This window comes from Rutilus rutilus (assembly GCF_951802725.1).
Source record: "Rutilus rutilus genome assembly, chromosome: 20".
NCBI lineage: Eukaryota > Metazoa > Chordata > Actinopteri > Cypriniformes > Leuciscidae > Rutilus > Rutilus rutilus.
The window spans coordinates 20,497,332-20,515,908 of NC_140225.1; the positions used below are offsets into that span (position 1 = coordinate 20,497,332).

An 18,577-nucleotide genomic window follows, 5' to 3' on the forward strand; every position below is an offset into this window, starting at 1 on the left:
ATCTACCATACATAATATTGTGAAAAGATTCAGGGAATCCAGAGAAATCTCAGAAGGACAAGGCAGGAAACCTCTGTTGAATGTGTGTGACCTTTGAGCCCTCTTATGGCACTGTATGAGAAACCATCATGCTAGTGTTAAATATAGCCACATGTGCTTTGGAAAACCGTTTTCACTTAACACAGTCTGACGCTGCATTAAAAAATGCAACTCAAATCTCTGTTACGCAAGGAGAAAGCTATAGAGCTATTCAACGCAGAGATGCTGCTGAGGGTCTGAGATCATCTAAGATGTTCTAGAAGACAGTGGAAACGTGTGCTGGGGTCAGATGAGTCCATGTTTCAGCTTGTTTTTAGATAAACAACGGACATTGAATTCTCAGTCCCAAAGATGAAAGGGACCATCCAGACTTTCATCAGTAACAGGTCCAAAAGCAAACATCTGTCATGGTCCGGGGTGCATCAGTGCAAACGGCCTCTGTGACTTCCATATGTGTGGAGGTACCATTGATGTGGAGGCATATATTAGGATTTTACAGATACATATACTGTCTGTCATCAAGATGACATCTTTCCTGGGAAGCAAGACAATGCCAGGCCTCATTCTGCACATGCTAAAACAGAGTGGTTTCGAGACACTACTACACCATAGAGTGGATATGCCTGACTGGCTGATAATGAAAAGGAGAATCATACGACGTCCACGGACTGTTGAGCTGCTGTCTTGTATCAAGCGAGATTGGGTAAAAATGTCACTTACAAAACTACAACATGTAGTATCCTCAATTCCCAAATGATTAAAAAGTGTAATTAAAAGGAAAGGTGATGTAACAGTGGTAACATGCCTCTGTCCCAACTTTTTTTGTAGTGTGTTGCAGACATCAAAATCTAAATTTGTTAATATTTACAAAATACAATTAAGTTGGTCTGTGAAAACATTGGAATATTTTCTTTGTAAATTTTTCAGTTAAATAAAGGTTCAAGAGAATTAACAAATGACAGATTCTTGATTTTATTGCTTTTTACAAAATGTTCTGGAAATGGGGTTGTACTTTTTTATTCTTTTATTCATTCCAAAGCTTATCTGACATTCTAATAAAAATCTGTCCAGCAATCTCTATTAAATGATTTAAAAACTAATCCTTATCCAGAAATCTGATTAGTCTTGAGTAAAGTGACCAGGAGTAAATGTGACAGAGCCATCCACAGGCTACTTTAGCAGCAGTTCAGAATATACTTTACACCTGAACAATAATTCTGATGAACTAGTTGTTGTATTGAATTTTTTTTTTTTTTAGATAATATACCTTTTGGCCACTCGGCCCAGAGGAATTCTGAGGAACATGTTAAACACCATGTTGCCTAATAGGTACTTTCCCATTCAGGGGCCATATTTGCTCTCTGGGATTAATTTCCAGGGACATTTTCACGTTTGTAAGGGCTTTTTTTATTTTTTTTATTACCTTATTAAATGTATTGTGTCTTTTATGTAAAATACTTGATAATTCAACTAATTAAATTCAATCAAACAATCAATCAGAACACTAAAAGTTGTTACCAATAAAATGTTATCAACATCAACAAAAGCCGTCTTTCCACTGGAAAGGTGGCACAGAAGCTGCATCTGACATGGCATGTTTATTCACACAGACCGCTATATAATGCTCAACACTGCAACAACTTTGTAAAAAGAAATCTTTGATGCATGTGAGCAGATCTGAATGTAATGCTGCAGTTGAAACTTTTCATTCAATTTCACTTTAATCTCTACAGTTATAATAGATTAGTTTCATTGTGCAAAGACATATTTTGAATTATCCTTATCCTGAATATGGGAGGCATTTTGACCCCAAGCCGTTAATTTTCAACCCTGGTGCGAGAAATAATATATCCAAGTGGAAATTTGCAAAAATATATTACAGTGGGTAGAAGACAAAAATTACCAAAATAATAAGAAATTATACACATTTTACAGTATACACACACACATCAAATGAAGGTGTTGTTTTGGTTTTTCCAGTACTCAGGCCCAAAATGATGACAACCAACCACTTCCAACACATTCTCCACTTCTCTCTCAAATGGCCATGAGGAGTCTCCATTTATAATCTGGGTTTCAGATTGAGTCCCATTTAAGTTAAGCCATTTAGTTTAGTTTGTTCTCTTCTTGTAATAAACACAAAGTACAGACCATTATCATCAGCAGAAGCAGCAACCGAATAACAGGGATCAGCAAGAAGCATCTGGACACTGACTCTCCTTGCCTCTCCCTCTTTTCTGCATAAATAAATTAAAAGTTTAATTAAATAACAGCTTCAGGAAAACATCCACTATAAACAAGCAGTATGTCTGTTTAGAAAAAATAACCTTTATATGTAATCAGTTATTACCTAGTTAATCAGTTATTACAGGTGTAGTGACATTTCACAAATTAATTGAATTGAATTTACCAAATATTAGTTGTCACTAACCTGACGCAAAACTTGCGGTAACATACAAATCCGTTTAATCTACTTGGGAAAATAGAATAAATCAAATGTAACAATTTATTATGTCAGGTAAATGTATCATGCTAATTTCATAAACAGTTCAAAGATAATAAATACAAAACATAAAACGGTCTGGAATAAAGAGAAAAGATGCAAACCTGAAAATACATTATGCTGAGTTTTGGCTACTCTCAGCATCATGGGCTAATTTGAGTCTACTTCTTTGGGAATGAGACCTTTGTACCAGTCGCACTGAGACATTTCAAATGATACCAGACATGTGTAATACTTTATGATTATTATTCACATTAAACCATATAGCTTCTTAGGTGAATTTTGGTGATCTCAGCATGAGAGAGAAGCAGTGTTGCCAGATGTACGATAATTATCGTATTTGTACGATAATTTCGACCTCTGTACGATGTACGATCAATAATGGAAAAAATCCTATAATGTACGATAATTTCAGAACTGTGTGACACTTCAAATGATGGTCGTTGTAATAGGACTTCTCATTGATCTAGCAGTGGATTTTACCGGGGGAAGAACGTGTATAGAGAGGGAGTGAGAGACCTTGCGTGTGTGCTAGTGTGCCTCATGAAGCGCATGTAAGGACCCAACCAATCAACTGTAAGTGCAGGCGGGCTTTTATCTATACTCCCGAATCAGAACCGAACAACATGATTTCTTGACTCCCAGAAATGACTTTGTGCAGGTTGGGATGTCATTTTCAAGTCGTTGACTCGTGTACGATAATTTTCTTCCAAATCCGATAATTTTGAGCTTTTGGTACGATACTTGGACATTTCCAATCTGGCAACACTGGAGAGAAGGAATGGGGGAAGAGGGAAAGAGATGTAGATTAGGATGATTCTGAGGTGAGACTTGCATCTCGAATGGTGCACAAGACTGAGTTCAAATGTTAATTTCATTTGTTCTCTTAGAGAGTTTCCCTCTCTTCCAGTTTTTCCAGTCTTACAGTTGAAATGGTTTTGTAACAGAATAACCATTATGGACATACTAAACTTTTCCGTTAAGATTATGAGTTCCATACTTGAGTATGTATTACAGATGGTAAAGCTGGTGTGTTTGATTAAAATAAGAACATTAAACATATTAAAGTTTGAATTATATACAACGGTGATCTCTCGTTACATTCCATGTCTCCGTCAAACCACATTATGACGCATACTTGCTAAGGAACTTGCTGTAATTTGAGACTTGAGTCCGTCATTAGGTAAGCCATTTTGTTTGGTTTGTTCCGTTCTTCTTCTTATAATGAACACAAGCAATAAACCCATCACAATCAGCAGCAGAAAAACAGGGATCAAATTGAAGAATCCGTGGCATCTGTATGCTGACTGTCCTTCTCTCCTTGTCTTATCTGTATAAAGAAATTAAATTAAATTAAACATAATTAGTTTAAGTCTCTTAAATGTTATTGATTATTCAAGAGCGCCTCACCTGAGTACAGCTGGATCTCTCTCCTGATGTCTTGTCCCAGAGGTTTGTTATGAAGTATAAATGTCAGAGAGGAGTTTGTGACTTCAGTGAAGTTTATCCAACTTGATACAATGTAAAATCCTGTTTGTGTGTCTTGCATGAGGTGTGTTTGTGTCAGGTTAGTGATGTCTGAGTTTTGCATCAGCCACTGCAGTTTAGGAGAAGGGTAACCCCCATCTGATGTCACTAGCAGGTTGAGTCCATCAGTTAACATGGAGAACTGCAGACGAGGTTCAGAGTAGAACGCTGAAAAACAACAGAATACAGACTGTTAAAAAGGCCCATTGTAAATGTATTTGAATTTGTGTGAGGCTTTCTCTGGCAATCAGCCAATATCAGAGCACGCTGTCAAAGACGCTATGCTCCGCCCATTTCCAGCAGGTGGTAGGGATGGGCAAATGAAGCCTCATGAAGCACTGATGTTTCGGGAAAAGATTCGAAGCATCAAGAGTGTCTAGAACAGCGCCATCTTGTGGCAGGTAAAGTTAGCAGCCATGTTTATGAGCAGCAGAGTGCGCAGCGCCGTTGTTTTATCCATTAAGCACAAATAAAAGCCTGACAAACGCTAAATGTTCAGTTTTCTGATAATATAATTCACATATTAAAGTGTGGCAGTAAATAAATGTAACAATTATATTAATACTAATTATAAAAATACCAACAGAGTTGCTTGATGCAAGTAAATGTTGGTCTAATTATTTTATGGTTTCTATGCTGTTTATATGTCAGAATATATGATCATGTAATATAGGCTATAGGCTTATTTATATATATATATATATATATATATATATATATATATATATATTATTATTATTTTTTTTTTTATTTTTTTTTTTAGCATTGTATCACAAAGACTGACAGAGTTCCTCCTCAAGAACAACTACATTGATCCCTCAGTGCAGAAGGGGGGGATTCCTGGAGCTCCTGGCTGCATGGAACACACTGGTGTAGTTACACAGCTCATCAGAGAGGCCCATGAGAACAGAGGCGACCTAGCTGTCTTGTGGTTGGACCTGGCCAACGCCTATGGGTTCATACCGCACAAACTGGTCGAGCTCGCTCTACACCTCCATCATGTTCCCAGTAAGATCAAAGATCTGATCCTGGATTACTATAATAATTTCAGGATGCGGGTCACTTCTGGGTCAGAAACATCAGACTGGCATCGCATTGGAAAAGGAATAATAACAGGCTGCACCATCTCTGTTATTCTTTTCGCTCTTGCCATGAACATGTTAATGAAGTCAGCCGAGGTGGAATGTAGGGGACCCCTAACCAAGTCAGGTATACGACAGCCCCCTATAAGAGCCTATATGGATGACCTGACCATTACAACAACATCAGTCCCAGGGAGCAGGTGGATCCTACAAGGACTTGAGAGACTCATCACCTGGGCAAGGATGAGTTTTAAGCCCTCCAAGTCAAGGTCCATGGTGCTGAAGAGGGGGAAAGTGATTGACAAGTTCCGTTTTTCCATCTCAGGAGCTGTCATCCCAACCATCACAGAGCAACCCGTCAAGAGTTTGGGGAAGCTTTTTGACTCCAGCCTGAAAGACTCTGCCGCCATCCAGAAGTTCAACAAAGAACTTGGAGCTTGGCTCACCAAGGTTGATAAGTCCGGTCTGCCTGGTAAATTTAAAGCCTGGATCTACCAGCATTCCGTCCTGCCCCGAGTTCTGTGGCCCCTGCTGGTCTATGCAGTCCTGATGACAACAGTTGAGTCCCTAGAAAGGAAGATCAGTGGCTTTCTTCGGAAATGGCTAGGGCTTCCACGCAGTCTTACCAGCGCTGCACTGTATGGGACAAGTAACATCTTGCAGCTGCCCTTCAGTGGCCTCACTGAAGAATTTATGGTGGTACGCACCAGAGAAGTCCTACAGTACAGGGATTGTACAATCTGCAAGCGAAGCCGCAGAAAAAGCTACAAGGTGGCTTTGGATTAAGAGGGCTGATCCGTGGTTTGCTACTGGGACGCAAGTCGGGGCTTGATCAACCCCGGCTGGGTCGCCTGGGCGAGGGTGTATGATGTTGCGAGACCCGAAACACCCAATGATCCCAGGATACATCACTGAAGATGTGTCCCAGTGCATCCATGAGATGTTTCTTACATAGAAATATACACTCACCTAAAGGATTATTAGGAACACCATACTAATACTGTGTTTGACCCCCTTTCGCCTTCAGAACTGCCTTAATTCTACGTGGCATTGATTCAACAAGGTGCTGAAAGCATTCTTTAGAAATGTTGGCCCATATTGATAGGATAGCATCTTGCAGTTGATGGAGATTTGTGGGATGCACATCCAGGGCACAAAGCGCCCGTTCCACCACATCCCAAAGATGCTCTATTGGGTTGAGATCTGGTGACTGTGGGGGCCATTTTAGTACAGTGAACTCATTGTCATGTTCAAGAAACCAATTTGAAATGATTCGAGCTTTGTGACATGGTGCATTATCCTGCTGGAAGTAGCCATCAGAGGATGGGTACATGGTGGTCATAAAGGGATGGACATGGTCAGAAACAATGCTCAGGTAGGCTGTGGCATTTAAACGATGCCCAATTGGCACTAAGGGGCCTAAAGTGTGCCAAGAAAACATCCCCCACACCATTACACCACCACCACCAGCCTGCACAGTGGTAACAAGGCATGATGGATCCATGTTCTCATTTTGTTTACGCCAAATTCTGACTCTACCATCTGAATGTCTCAACAGAAATCGAGACTCATCAGACCAGGCAACATTTTTCCAGTCTTCAACTGTCCAATTTTGGTGAGCTCGTGCAAACTGTAGCCTCTTTTTCCTATTTGTAGTGGAGATGAGTGGTACCCGGTGGGGTCTTCTGCTGTTGTAGCCCATCCACCTCAAGGTTGTGCGTGTTGTGGCTTCACAAATGCTTTGCTGCATACCTCGGTTGTAACGAGTGGTTATTTCAGTCAAAGTTGCTCTTCTATCAGCTTGAATCAGTCGGCCCATTCTCCTCTGACCTCTAGCATCAACAAGGCATTTTTGCCCACAGGACTGCCGCATACTGGATGTTTTTCCCTTTTCACACCATTCTTTGTAAACCCTAGAAATGGTTGTGCGTGAAAATCCCAGTAACTGAGCAGACTGTGAAATACTCAGACCGGCCCGTCTGGCACCAACAACCATGCCACGCTCAAAATTGCTTAAATCACCTTTCTTTCCCATTCTGACATTCAGTTTGGAGTTCAGGAGATTGTCTTGACCAGGACCACACCCCTAAATGCATTGAAGCAACTGCCATGTGATTGGTTGATTAGATAATTGCATTAATGAGAAATTGAACAGGTCAATCGAATTGAACAGGTGTTCCTAATAATCCTTTAGGTGAGTGTATATATATATTTTTTTAAATGTTAGTAAATGGACTTAAACTTCCAAAAACCTGCAGAGATGTGGTTTGGGTTCAAACATTCAGTTTGACGTTTGATGTGTGCGTAGCCTATATTATTTGAACCAAGTAAGTTGATTTATGTAATTCAGCTCATGCTCATGCCTGGTTTGGGGATAATAATACAAAAAAAATTTCTATACAGACATTAAATCACAAGACTGTTTCAATCACATTGTGAGACCTTGAGATGATTCACATGATTTTATGATCATCAGTCCATGTTGTTGTTACCTGCAATATTCACTCTAAAGCTCTTCTCCTGGCTGCCAGTGTTTGTGCTGATGGAGCAGGTGTAAACACCAGCGTCCTGCAGAGTGACTCTGTCCAGTCTGAGTGATGCGTTTCCTGTTGCCATCTCCTGGATGAACAGGCTGGTGCGTTTTACATAATGAGGATTCTGACGATCGAGCTGGTCCCGACTGTAGTAGAAGCTGTGAACAACGTCCAGCCCGCGCTGCCAGATAATAAAAGTGCTACTCAGATCCCACGACTCCACAGGGAAGGTGCAGGGGAGGATCAGCGCCTCTCCGTAAAACCCAGTGACAGGACCTCTGGGCACAGTAATCTCAAACTCAGCTAGAGAGTGAAGAAGAGAACATATATTGCTGTTCATTTACCATGCTGTGTTGGTAATGTTTCTCTTTGCCTAACAATAGTAAAATCGGATGGACGTCGCTGCACTTTCTGAGAAGCTTTAAAGAACATTTTAGAATTCCATTAAAATGTCAATAATTTCACACGAGTACTTACTGAAGCAGGACACTTTAAAAAGGAAAAAGCAGCAGAACAAAGATGCTTGATGTTTAAGCTTCATATTTTATTCACAGTGGCTCTTTCCATTTGCCAACAAATCTTCCATAGAGTGCTGCAGAAGAAATCCGAGCAGCTCAACACAAGGGTTCTCGTTATGAAAACACCATTTATTGCTTTATTCCTGGTGTCATATTATGTCATATTCTGACTGTAGTAGAAGCTGTGAACAACGTCCAGCTTACGCTGCCAGGTAATAACAGTGCTACTCAGATCCCACAACTCCACAGGGAAGGTGCAGGGGAGGATCAGCGCCTCTCCGTAAAACCCAGTGACAGGACCTCTGGGCACAGTAATCTCAAACTCAGCTAGAGAGTGAAGAAGAGAAAATGAATCAGCATTTGAGTTTCACAATCAATCATTACTTGCAGTATGAATTATTATTATTATTATTTATTTATTTTTGGAAGATCTTGACTTGCCAAAAGGATTTACAGAAAGCTGCATTTATGGTTGATGAGATGATTATAAGATATTCTCTGACATATTAAAATAGCATTTTTGTATATTTCACAATTTATTACAGATTTTATGCCTTTAAATTGAGAGGAACAGTGGAATGATCAAGCTGTAATGCTTTTCTTGACTCGGGTGAGAAACCAAAGAAACGGGCGTGAGATTATTTTGAAGAAATCATAGACTTCTAGATACAAGTTTTTCTTTTAAACAAAAGTAATAAGCCCCAACACCCATGCTACAAAACAGCCGGAACAACAAGAAGGAAGGAAAAAATCTTTATTTGTAAGCTGATATGAATATTGAATAGTCTCATGTTTTTTTGATCAGTCCAGTATCTATTAGTTCTCTAAGAATTCAAATATTTAAAATAATTTAAAGTGCTATTTCACGAGTTCACACTTACAAATAAGTCGGATAGATTAAATTGGTAAACGTATTTGGCGTGCTGTCTGGGGAGAGGGCTCTGATCTTGGTAATTGGCCCGAAAGCAGACGTCCGTCCGACACGTCCCGTCATGGTTGAAAAATAGTTCCAAAATGAAAGTTGAACAAACGTCTTCGACGTCATCTGACCGTGAATTCCACGTCTCTTCTGCGCGTCCCTGGACGTCTAAATGCGTCGTCATCTGTGTGTTTTAAATGTGTTGCTGCATAATTATAAGCCTGCATATAAAATAATCACACACCTATTGTGTAACATCGTGAAAGGCAATCAAGTCTTGAGATTTACACAGCTTGACAAAGGTTCTAAAAAGGTCCAAAATTGGTTCAGTCAGACCTGAACGTCAATAAAACGTTTTAACCACGTGTACACCACAAACAAGAACACATTATTTGTGGACATAAGCAAAAAAGAAGCATGTTCTGATTTAGCAGAACATTTTATTGATCTTGAACAGCCTAAATTTCTCTTTCTCTTTTTCAATGTTTAACATTTGTTAACCAAACTAAAATACCAATTACAAAATACTGCATTATTATATAAAGGGATAGTTCACCCAAAAATTTAAATTCTGTCATTTACTCTCATGTTCCAAACCTGTATGAGTTTCTTTCTTCTGCTGAACACAAAATATGATATTTTGAAGAATGTTTGTAACCAAGCAAATACAGCAACCATTGACTACCATTATTGGAGAAAAAATGATTATGTATAGTTAATGGGAAGCGATATCTGCTTGGTTACAAACATTCTTCCAAACATCTTTGTGTTTAGCATAACATAGAAAGGTATACAGGTTTGAAACATTAGGTTGAGTAAATGATGACAATTTTCATTTTTGGGTGAACTATCCCTTAAACACATTGTTTGGCTAATTTTTTTGTATCCTCCATCCCCAGCTCTTCCTGGAGCGTGTTTTCAGGTGTTCTGCCATTGCTGCATCAATTTCAGAGTCTGTAGCATTTGAGCTCCACCTCTTCACAGCATCTAAGGGAAGAGAATATTGGTATTCAGAGGACATGTTTAGCAATTCTAAAATTACAAAATATTTACTGAAAACATACATGTTCAAATCCAGCTAAACATTTCATTCTATTTCAGATCATTTACTTTCTGAAAGAAACTCTCAAAAGGCTACATTAATAAGTTACAGTAATAACTTTGACTGTATCATTAAACATACTATTATACTATGGTATAGGCTACCGTTGAATAAGTTCAAAGTAACTTTTAGCCTACTAGCTAATTTTAGCCAAACTCAGTAAATTTCAGTTGACAATGTGGGCATCATTTCTTTCGGTTCATTCATGTCAAACAAGTAAAACTCAAGCACATTAATCTAATAATACAAAATGTACTTACCCAACAGTAGATTTTTAATAATATCGATACAACTCCCTCCTCAATTCCTCCTCTCCTCATGGTTGTTCAATGTGCCAGAGTCTATGGGGAGAATGCGTTATCCTATAGCGGGATTTTGTAATATCGCGAGATCTTTTGTTACTACATCTTGGCAGCACAATTTTGGCAATTATATCCAACTCAGACATAAATGGTGACTATAAATGCACGTGTAAAAGACGTCGCCAGGTGACTATGGAAGCAGAATAGTCTCAAATATAATTCACGCAAAAAACATGATTCACACATGCGTAGACAATTTCACATGCATGAAACCTAATTCACGCGCACAAAAAAAAAATTCACGTGGGTGGAAAAAAAAAAATTCACAAAAAGCAATTCACATGTGCAAAATAAAATTATATATTCATAAATTACATTTCACAAATGCAAAACACAATTCGTAGATATACAACTGTGCACAAAAACCTTTGAATGTTTAAAATGTTTATCCTTGAATATGAATGTACAAATCGTCATTCACGTGTGAATCGCCTTGGCTTTGTGTGTGTGTGTGTTTTTGAGACTTTCCTGGCAGCGAACTCCTCCTACACAGAGCAGTCGTACTCTTTAGCCAATCAGATTTAAGCTTATCGATCGACCAATCGGTACCACGTGAGGGCGGGCCTACCGGCATGTTACGTCATCAGCTTTCGACCAAGAACCGGTTTGTGGCTGAGCAGAGGTATGTGTACTGCACTTGATCAGTTCATTTATGTGTTTACTGAAGTTAAAGAGTTCGAGATCAGTTGAAGCAATAGTTTATGAACTGCTGTTTAGTCCACATGTGAACATAAACATTTATTTTTAATATTGATGGATTTTCATGTCCTGTCCACCACAAATTCAACTGATGATAATGTATGTAATGAAGTGCATATGGAGACATCTCTTTTGTTTTAAGCTGCATATATTATGTAGTTTTATTGTTTCAGATTTCCGAGACAGATGATGTATGAAGTTGCAGACAACCAGTACTGTGATCTTACCATTTCTACTGTAATTCTTTCAAAACAGTCATGTTGCAAGCCATCCATTTTGACAGTTGTTTCAACAAGAGGTTGAAAGTGATGCATTGTTACTGTATTCATTTGTCTCCTGCGAACTATATGTACACGCTCTAGGAATAAAGCCCTGCTATGCATGCATTATTAAAGGTTCTTGTCAGAATTAAAAGATTCAAATACATAATTACATTTGATGTACACCATTTTTTTAATTTGAAAGTTTCTGAATCCTTTGGGAATAAAATATATATAAAATGACTTAATCATGATTAATGTTCCTGTTACATATGAAGATCATGAACTGAAAATCTTAAGTACGAAGCAAAACATTCAGTACAGATAAATATACGTCTCTTCCAGAGCTGTGAGATCCAGTCAGAGTCTTCTTTGCCATTAAAGTATATATATAAATGAAGAGTTCAGGTGCAAAAGCCTCTAAGTGCCATCTGAAATTTTCTTCTACAATGATAATTTTTATCAAGCTCGTATATTTAAGTTCAGTAATTTCACTTAAATGACAATTAATAGGTAATTTTCATTGCTATTAAAGTGAAATTACTGAACTTAAATATGAGCTTGATAAAAATTATCATTGTAGAAGAAAATTTCAGATGGCACTTAGAGGCTTTTGCATATGAACTCTTCAAGTAAGTGCAATACATCAAGTGAAAAGTTAACAAATTAATTGTGTTCAATCCAGTCATCAGTAGACCTCTCTGTTAGGACATATCAGATTTTGGTCTGATATTTTAAATAGTAAAAACCTATAGTACAAGAGGTACAGACAGAGGAAGTGGGAGATTAAGTGATGGTTTTTGAATAGAGTTTACTGAATAATCTTAGTTGCATAATCTTAATTGCCTCTATGTATACCTTTGTCTGATCATCATAAAATCAGATTTGCCTATTTTACTAGGCTAAGTAAAATTAATGCTTCACAACATTGTCCTGTGACACTAAAAACCTTGAGATGACAGTACAGCACAAAACATAATGAAATGAATGTTGAATATATTGGTAACACTTTACAGTAAGGTTCATTAGTTAACATTAATGTATTAACTAACCATGATGCAATACATTTTGTTGCTGTGTTTATTTATCTTTGTTAACGTTAGTTAAAAATACAGCTGTTCATTGGTAGTTCACAGTGCATTAACTAATGTTAACAAGATTTTTATGAAGTAATGTTGAAATTAACATTAACAAAACTGTATAGCCTATGTGCAGTTCATTATTAGTTCATGTTAACTAATGAAACGTTATTGTAAAGTGTTACCAATTAAGACATTAATAAAAAAAAGTAAAGTAAAAAAGAGAATAAAGAAACATGAATTAAGATGCCTGTGACTGCTATCCAGATGTCATGCCAAAGGTGAGTAATCCTGAAAAATGCAGGGAAACAACACGCGTTTAATAATTTACAAACATACACAAATAGCAAATAAACAATGGGTGCTCATTAAAATAGGTCTATTCACTAGAATTTAAAGAACCGTCTCGATAAGGCCAGTGCTGAGAGCTAGGGTGGGGATTGTTTTGCACTCATTAGCGTGATTGTTGAAGCTGAGAGAGCTGTCTGTACCTGTGGCTAAAATACAACAAAACAAGTATCATTCTTCTTCATTTTTAATAATAATTCATTACATTTTTTTTCATTACATTTTTGACACGATATGGGACATCTGATTACCACAGCACTTGCTTACATCAGTTAATAGTTCATAAACTATTGCTTCAATTGATCTCGAACTCTTTAACTTCAGTAAACACATAAATGAACTGATCAAGTGCAGTACACATACCTCTGCTCAGCCCATACTGTCTATGGCTCAGCCACGAAACGGTTCTTGGTCGAAAGCTGATGACGTAACATGCCGGTAGGCCCACCCTCACGTGATACCGATTGGTCGATCGATAAGCTTAAATCTGATTGGCTAAAGAGTACGACTGCTCTGTGTAGGAGGAGTTCGCTGCCAGGAAAGTCTCAAAAACACACACACACAAAGCCAAGGCGATTCACACGTGAATGACGATTTGTACATTCATATTCAAGGATAAACTCGTACATTTAAACATTCAAAGGTTTTTGTGCACAGTTGTGTATCTACGAATTGTTTTGCATTTGTGAAATATAATTTATGAATATATAATTTTATTTTGCGCATGTGAATTGCTTTTGTGAATATATATTTTTTTCACGCACGTGAATTTTTTTTGTGTGTGCGTGAATTAGGTTTCATGCATGTGAAATTGTCTACGCATGTGAATCATGTTTTTTGCGTGAATTATATTTGAGACTATTCTGCCTCCATAGGGTGACGTCCTCTCACCCAATACACTATGTATTAAACTACACGTAGCTAAAAGTAAAAATAACAATTATACATGCAACCCCAGAAAACTGTAGACATGTACAAATGTATCTGAATGCATTTTTAGGAAATGTTCTGTGTTACATATTTTTTACCGATTTATGCCGTCCTACCGCGACTATTTTTGGCCAGGGACATGACGTTGCCGTCGGACCAATGTTTGCTGGGGTGGGTAGCATGTGTATTACACGCAATAAAGTAGGCCTACGTAGGCTACCAAATGCACGCGAAAACTGCGTATCATATGCACGTAAAAACTCATTTTCGCATAAATTGTGATTGCAGCAAGGGCCGGGTTTGAATAGAAATTCTGGATAATATGGATTTTTGATTGGCCTCGTAAAGATCCCTTTCATAATAGTTTTAATAATTTAGAAATACTCACTGAAACAGGAGGCTTCAAAAAGAATGAGAGACAGGGAGAACACTTTTAGGTTCATATCCCGATCCACGGCCGTTGGTAACAGGTGAATCCTCCCTGAATCACACCAGATGAACTTCGACTGTCCTGATCAACAGCAGAGATCCGATCCCGATCACACCTGATGTACTTTGAGATGTCAGTCCTCATCGCCACTGTATTTATTTAAAGGCGCCGCCTCTATTATAATGTCGCAATTCAGGCTGTGCGAGTTTTTATTGTAGGCTAAAGGTTTCATGTGATTGACGAAAGTCTGAAAAAATGAAGGTTGATTATATTTCGGAGGGCATCCGTAGCAGAATCAGACAGCTTATTTTATTTTATTTTTTTTATCCATAAAATGTAGGGAAATGTATTTTTGTGTTGGGACAGCTAAAGCGTTATGTCACCGTGACCGGGGAGTGTTGTAACACGAGGTCAGTTATTATAACAGAGAGTCAGAAAAGAGCTGTGGTGAAAGTGAAGTCATCAATATCATACACTCGCATAGCATCACCCTTTTTGAGCTCACATGAGATGTGGCACATGAGCAACATTGTAGCTACATTTTATGACAAAACTGATTTTCAGGAAGGAAAGTAAAAGTGCTAACCTCAAACCCACATGCTAAAACATTTAGTTGGCTGTTAGTGGTGGGGGTAGTTGTACCAGTTCATCAAAAATGTTACCAAAAATGTAAGATTGTATTGGATCTTATTGAGCAAATTACCTCGTGTTACATCTATCCCCAGCTATTGCAACTCACCACATTAGTGGGGAACTCATGTGTTTGACATTATTAACTTAATGTCAAACACGTCATTAACTCACATAATCTGTGATTGTGTTGTACACGTCCAAGTGCGTTATATTTGTAGCAGACAAATGTGACCATGTATCAAATTTTGAGATCTAGCACAAACAACCACCGAGGCTCAAACAAAAGGTAGCCTACTTTAATTACCATTATTTCAAACGTGTGCGCTGAAACTTTGACAATAATTGTCATGATAATTGTCATGTGTTACGAAGTCAAATAAGTCATAACATTAACAACCCTACAAAAACAATAAAACTTTAATTTTGTGTTATCCTTATATTGTTTAATAAAATCATTGAAATCGCCTAAGGACAAAGTGATAGTCTCCACAGCAACCTGAATGCAGTGTTGCCAACTATTTTCAAAGGAAAGTAGCCAACTCTATAAAAGTAGCTCAATTAGCATATTCATGACATCATCATCGCATATATAGGCTACTTGTGTTCTGCCTGCCTAATGTGTTTTCTCTCTAAATGAATGCTCACATACTGTATTTAATATAATATAATATAGCCTAATATTATATTATATGGGCTAATATAATACTATTATATAATATAGCCTAATATAATATAGCCGAATGTCAAGTAAGCTGTTCTCATTTCCAATATATATATATTTTGTCAGACAATAGGAGTAGCTATGATATAGTGAATGACCACATTTTTTATAAGCCTGTGTGGAAAATGATCTGAATTGAGAGACTTCGGGAACCGGATGAAGTAAAGCTCTGTGATAGTGAGTAGTTACAAGTAATAAGCACAAGAAAAGAAATGAAATAAAAATGGTCAAACTAAATACTTTAAATATAAAACAAAAGAAAAGCAGATAAGTGATGGGCTAAGTCCGTGGAAAATCACTGCTCATTCACGTCTGTCAGCAGCTGTGCGCTCCACAGATGAACGTGCTGCTGCTCCTCTCAGCCATTCACTGAACAGGGTAGACGCAGCAAGAGAGAGTGACGGCAGGGAGAAAGCAAGACCTCGCGCTCTGGCAACATTTGGAGGTTACCGAGGTTTGTCCAAAAAGTCGCTAGATTTGTCTCTAGTCGCTTTAAAAAAAAAAAGACGCTAAAGGGGTCTGAAAAGTCGCTAAAAATAGCGATAAAGGCGCTAAGTTGGCAATACTGCCTTAATGGCTGGAATGTTCTAGATACCGGAGCCTTTTTTTTCTTGACGGCGACTGGTATTTGCGTAAGGACGTCACGGAAACATAACGTCGTTACGTCACACGATTGTTTACTTCTCATGGATACTAATCATTCTGTGGCAAGTGTCAACTTGTTGCCACGTTGCAATGATAAAATCAATAACAATATATACAGATTGTTATAGAAACATTTTAAAGACTCGCCCATAAAGGTGAGCTGCTTATTTACGTTAAACCAATGTGTGCAAACTAATGAAGGCAGCTGACCTTTGTTTATTATTAGGCTAATTAAAAAACATTTCAGAATTGCTGAGATGCCTGACAAAGTGTGCAGCCCACATTTAACCCTTTATGGGACTATTTATGAAATCACAGAAAAAAAAAAAACTTTATATTTAAGACTAAAATCATTTTCCAAAACTAGTTTTCTACATCTGACATTTGACCTTTTTTAGGGTGCTGTCATTTATAAAACTGACTTTATCCTGTAAGGGTAAATTATTTTAGGGAAATTCTCTGAAACTTCACGAACACTCAAATGCGTTTTCACTATCCGAAAATTTGTGAAAAGTTCTTAGTAAAAAAAAAAAAAAAAATTACAAAAAGCTTTATTAAAATTCCATTTCATCTTTTGCTCCTTAATTTGGAACTCACATGTGAAAATGTAAAACATTTGACAAATTCAAATGCAAATTTGCTGCCTGGAAATAGTGCAACCATGTCTTAGTGTTTCAAAAAGCATTTTCCTTTTCTGAAAAGGTATAGCTTTTCCTCTCTGTCTTTTATAAAACTTACTAACATAACTTACTAAACACAAGCAAAAAGGCTATTATACATGCCAGTACTGAACAATAGTGGCAGCTACACAGAACATATGTATCCCCTAAAAGGACTTTGTCATTTATGCATAATGCACAGATTGTTTTATTTTTGGTCTTTGAGTTATTGATTTTACAAAATGTGCATTAATTACCAAAAACTTTAGAAAACACATTTGGATGTACAATAATATAAAAATATATATATATATATATAAAAAATAATTTATATGTATTTTCTAGTCTAAAAGGAACTCACAACTAAACATATTCCTAAAATATTAAAGGATCAAAATAAGTAAACAATATGTGGGATAAATTATGTGAAATAGCAGATATAATTATTTTCTATTTTCAAAGACTGTATTTTGTGCTTTAAAACTTCAATATTACAACCCCATTTCCAGAAAAGTTGAGACATTTTTGTAAAATGCAATAAAATCCACAATCTATGACTAATTAATTCTCTGGAACATTTTTTTTTTTACCTGAAAAAAAGCAAAAAGAAGAGTTTTCCAATGTTTTCACTGACTAACATAAATGTATTTTGTAAATATAAACATTTTTGATTTTGATGTCTGCAACACACTACAAAAAAGTTGTGACAGAGGCAAAATAAATGAAAAGATTATAGAATAGCCAAGTTAAACTCTTTTGAAACAGTCCACAATTAGCAGGTGAATTGGTCAAATGTGAGGGTAATGTGATTGGGTGTAAGACGAGCTTCTCTGTATTTGCAAGCAAAGATGGGTCATGGCTCACCAATTTGTGCCAAATGTCATGAGAGATTTGTCAAACAATTCAAAAAGTAAATTTTTCAGTGCAAGATTGCAAAGAATTTATGTATTTCAGCATCTACCACATAATATTGTGAAAAGATTCAGGGAATCCAGAGAAATCTCAGGACAAGGCAGGAAACCTCTGTTGAATGTGTGTGACCTTTGAGCCCTCTTATGGCACTGTATGAGAAACCATCATGCTAGTGTTAAATATAGCCACATGTGCTTTGGAAAACCGTTTTCACTTAACACAGTCTGACGCTGCATTAAAAAATGCAACTCAAATCTCTGTTGAAAGCTATAGAGCTATTCAACGCAGAGATGCTGCTGAGGGTCTGAGATCATCTAAGATGTTCTAGAAGACAGTGGAAACGTGTGCTGGGGTCAGATGAGTCCATGTTTCAGCTTGTTTTTAGATAAACAACGGACATTGAATTGGGACCAAAGATGAAAGGGACCATCCAGACTTTCATCAGTAACAGGTCCAAAAGCAAACATCTGTCATGGTCCGGGGTGCATCAGTGCAAACGGCCTCTGTGACTTGGAGGTACCATTGATGTGGAGGCATATATTGGGATTTTACAGATACATATACTGTCTGCCATCAAGATGACATCTTTCCTGGGAAGCAAGACAATGCCAGGCCTCATTCTGCACATGCTAAAACAGAGTGGTTTCGAGACGCTACTACACCATAGAGTGGATG

General features: G+C 37.5%; 1 protein-coding gene across 2 annotated transcripts; it reads right to left on the reverse strand.

The window, feature by feature from the left end:
- Positions 1 to 1,046: 1,046 nt before the first annotated feature.
- LOC311280090 (programmed cell death 1 ligand 1-like) lies at positions 1,047 to 14,530 on the reverse strand. 2 transcript variants are annotated; one of them, XM_084391994.1, is made up of 7 exons: positions 14,291 to 14,449; positions 10,485 to 10,565; positions 9,085 to 10,109; positions 8,163 to 8,530; positions 7,644 to 7,988; positions 3,953 to 4,237; positions 1,047 to 3,872 (listed from the first exon to the last, which is right to left on the reverse strand). In XM_084391994.1, the coding sequence occupies exons 4-7, from the start codon at positions 8,224 to 8,226 to the stop codon at positions 3,658 to 3,660; spliced, it is 909 nt and encodes a 302-aa protein (XP_084248120.1). In that variant the 5' UTR covers positions 8,227 to 8,530; positions 9,085 to 10,109; positions 10,485 to 10,565; positions 14,291 to 14,449; the 3' UTR covers positions 1,047 to 3,657. The 2 variants fall into 2 exon arrangements, with proteins under 2 accessions (XP_084248120.1, XP_084248121.1); XM_084391995.1 differs by lacking the exons at positions 9,085 to 10,109; positions 10,485 to 10,565 and having other exon boundaries at positions 14,291 to 14,530.
- Between the last annotated feature and the right edge of the window lie 4,047 nt (positions 14,531 to 18,577).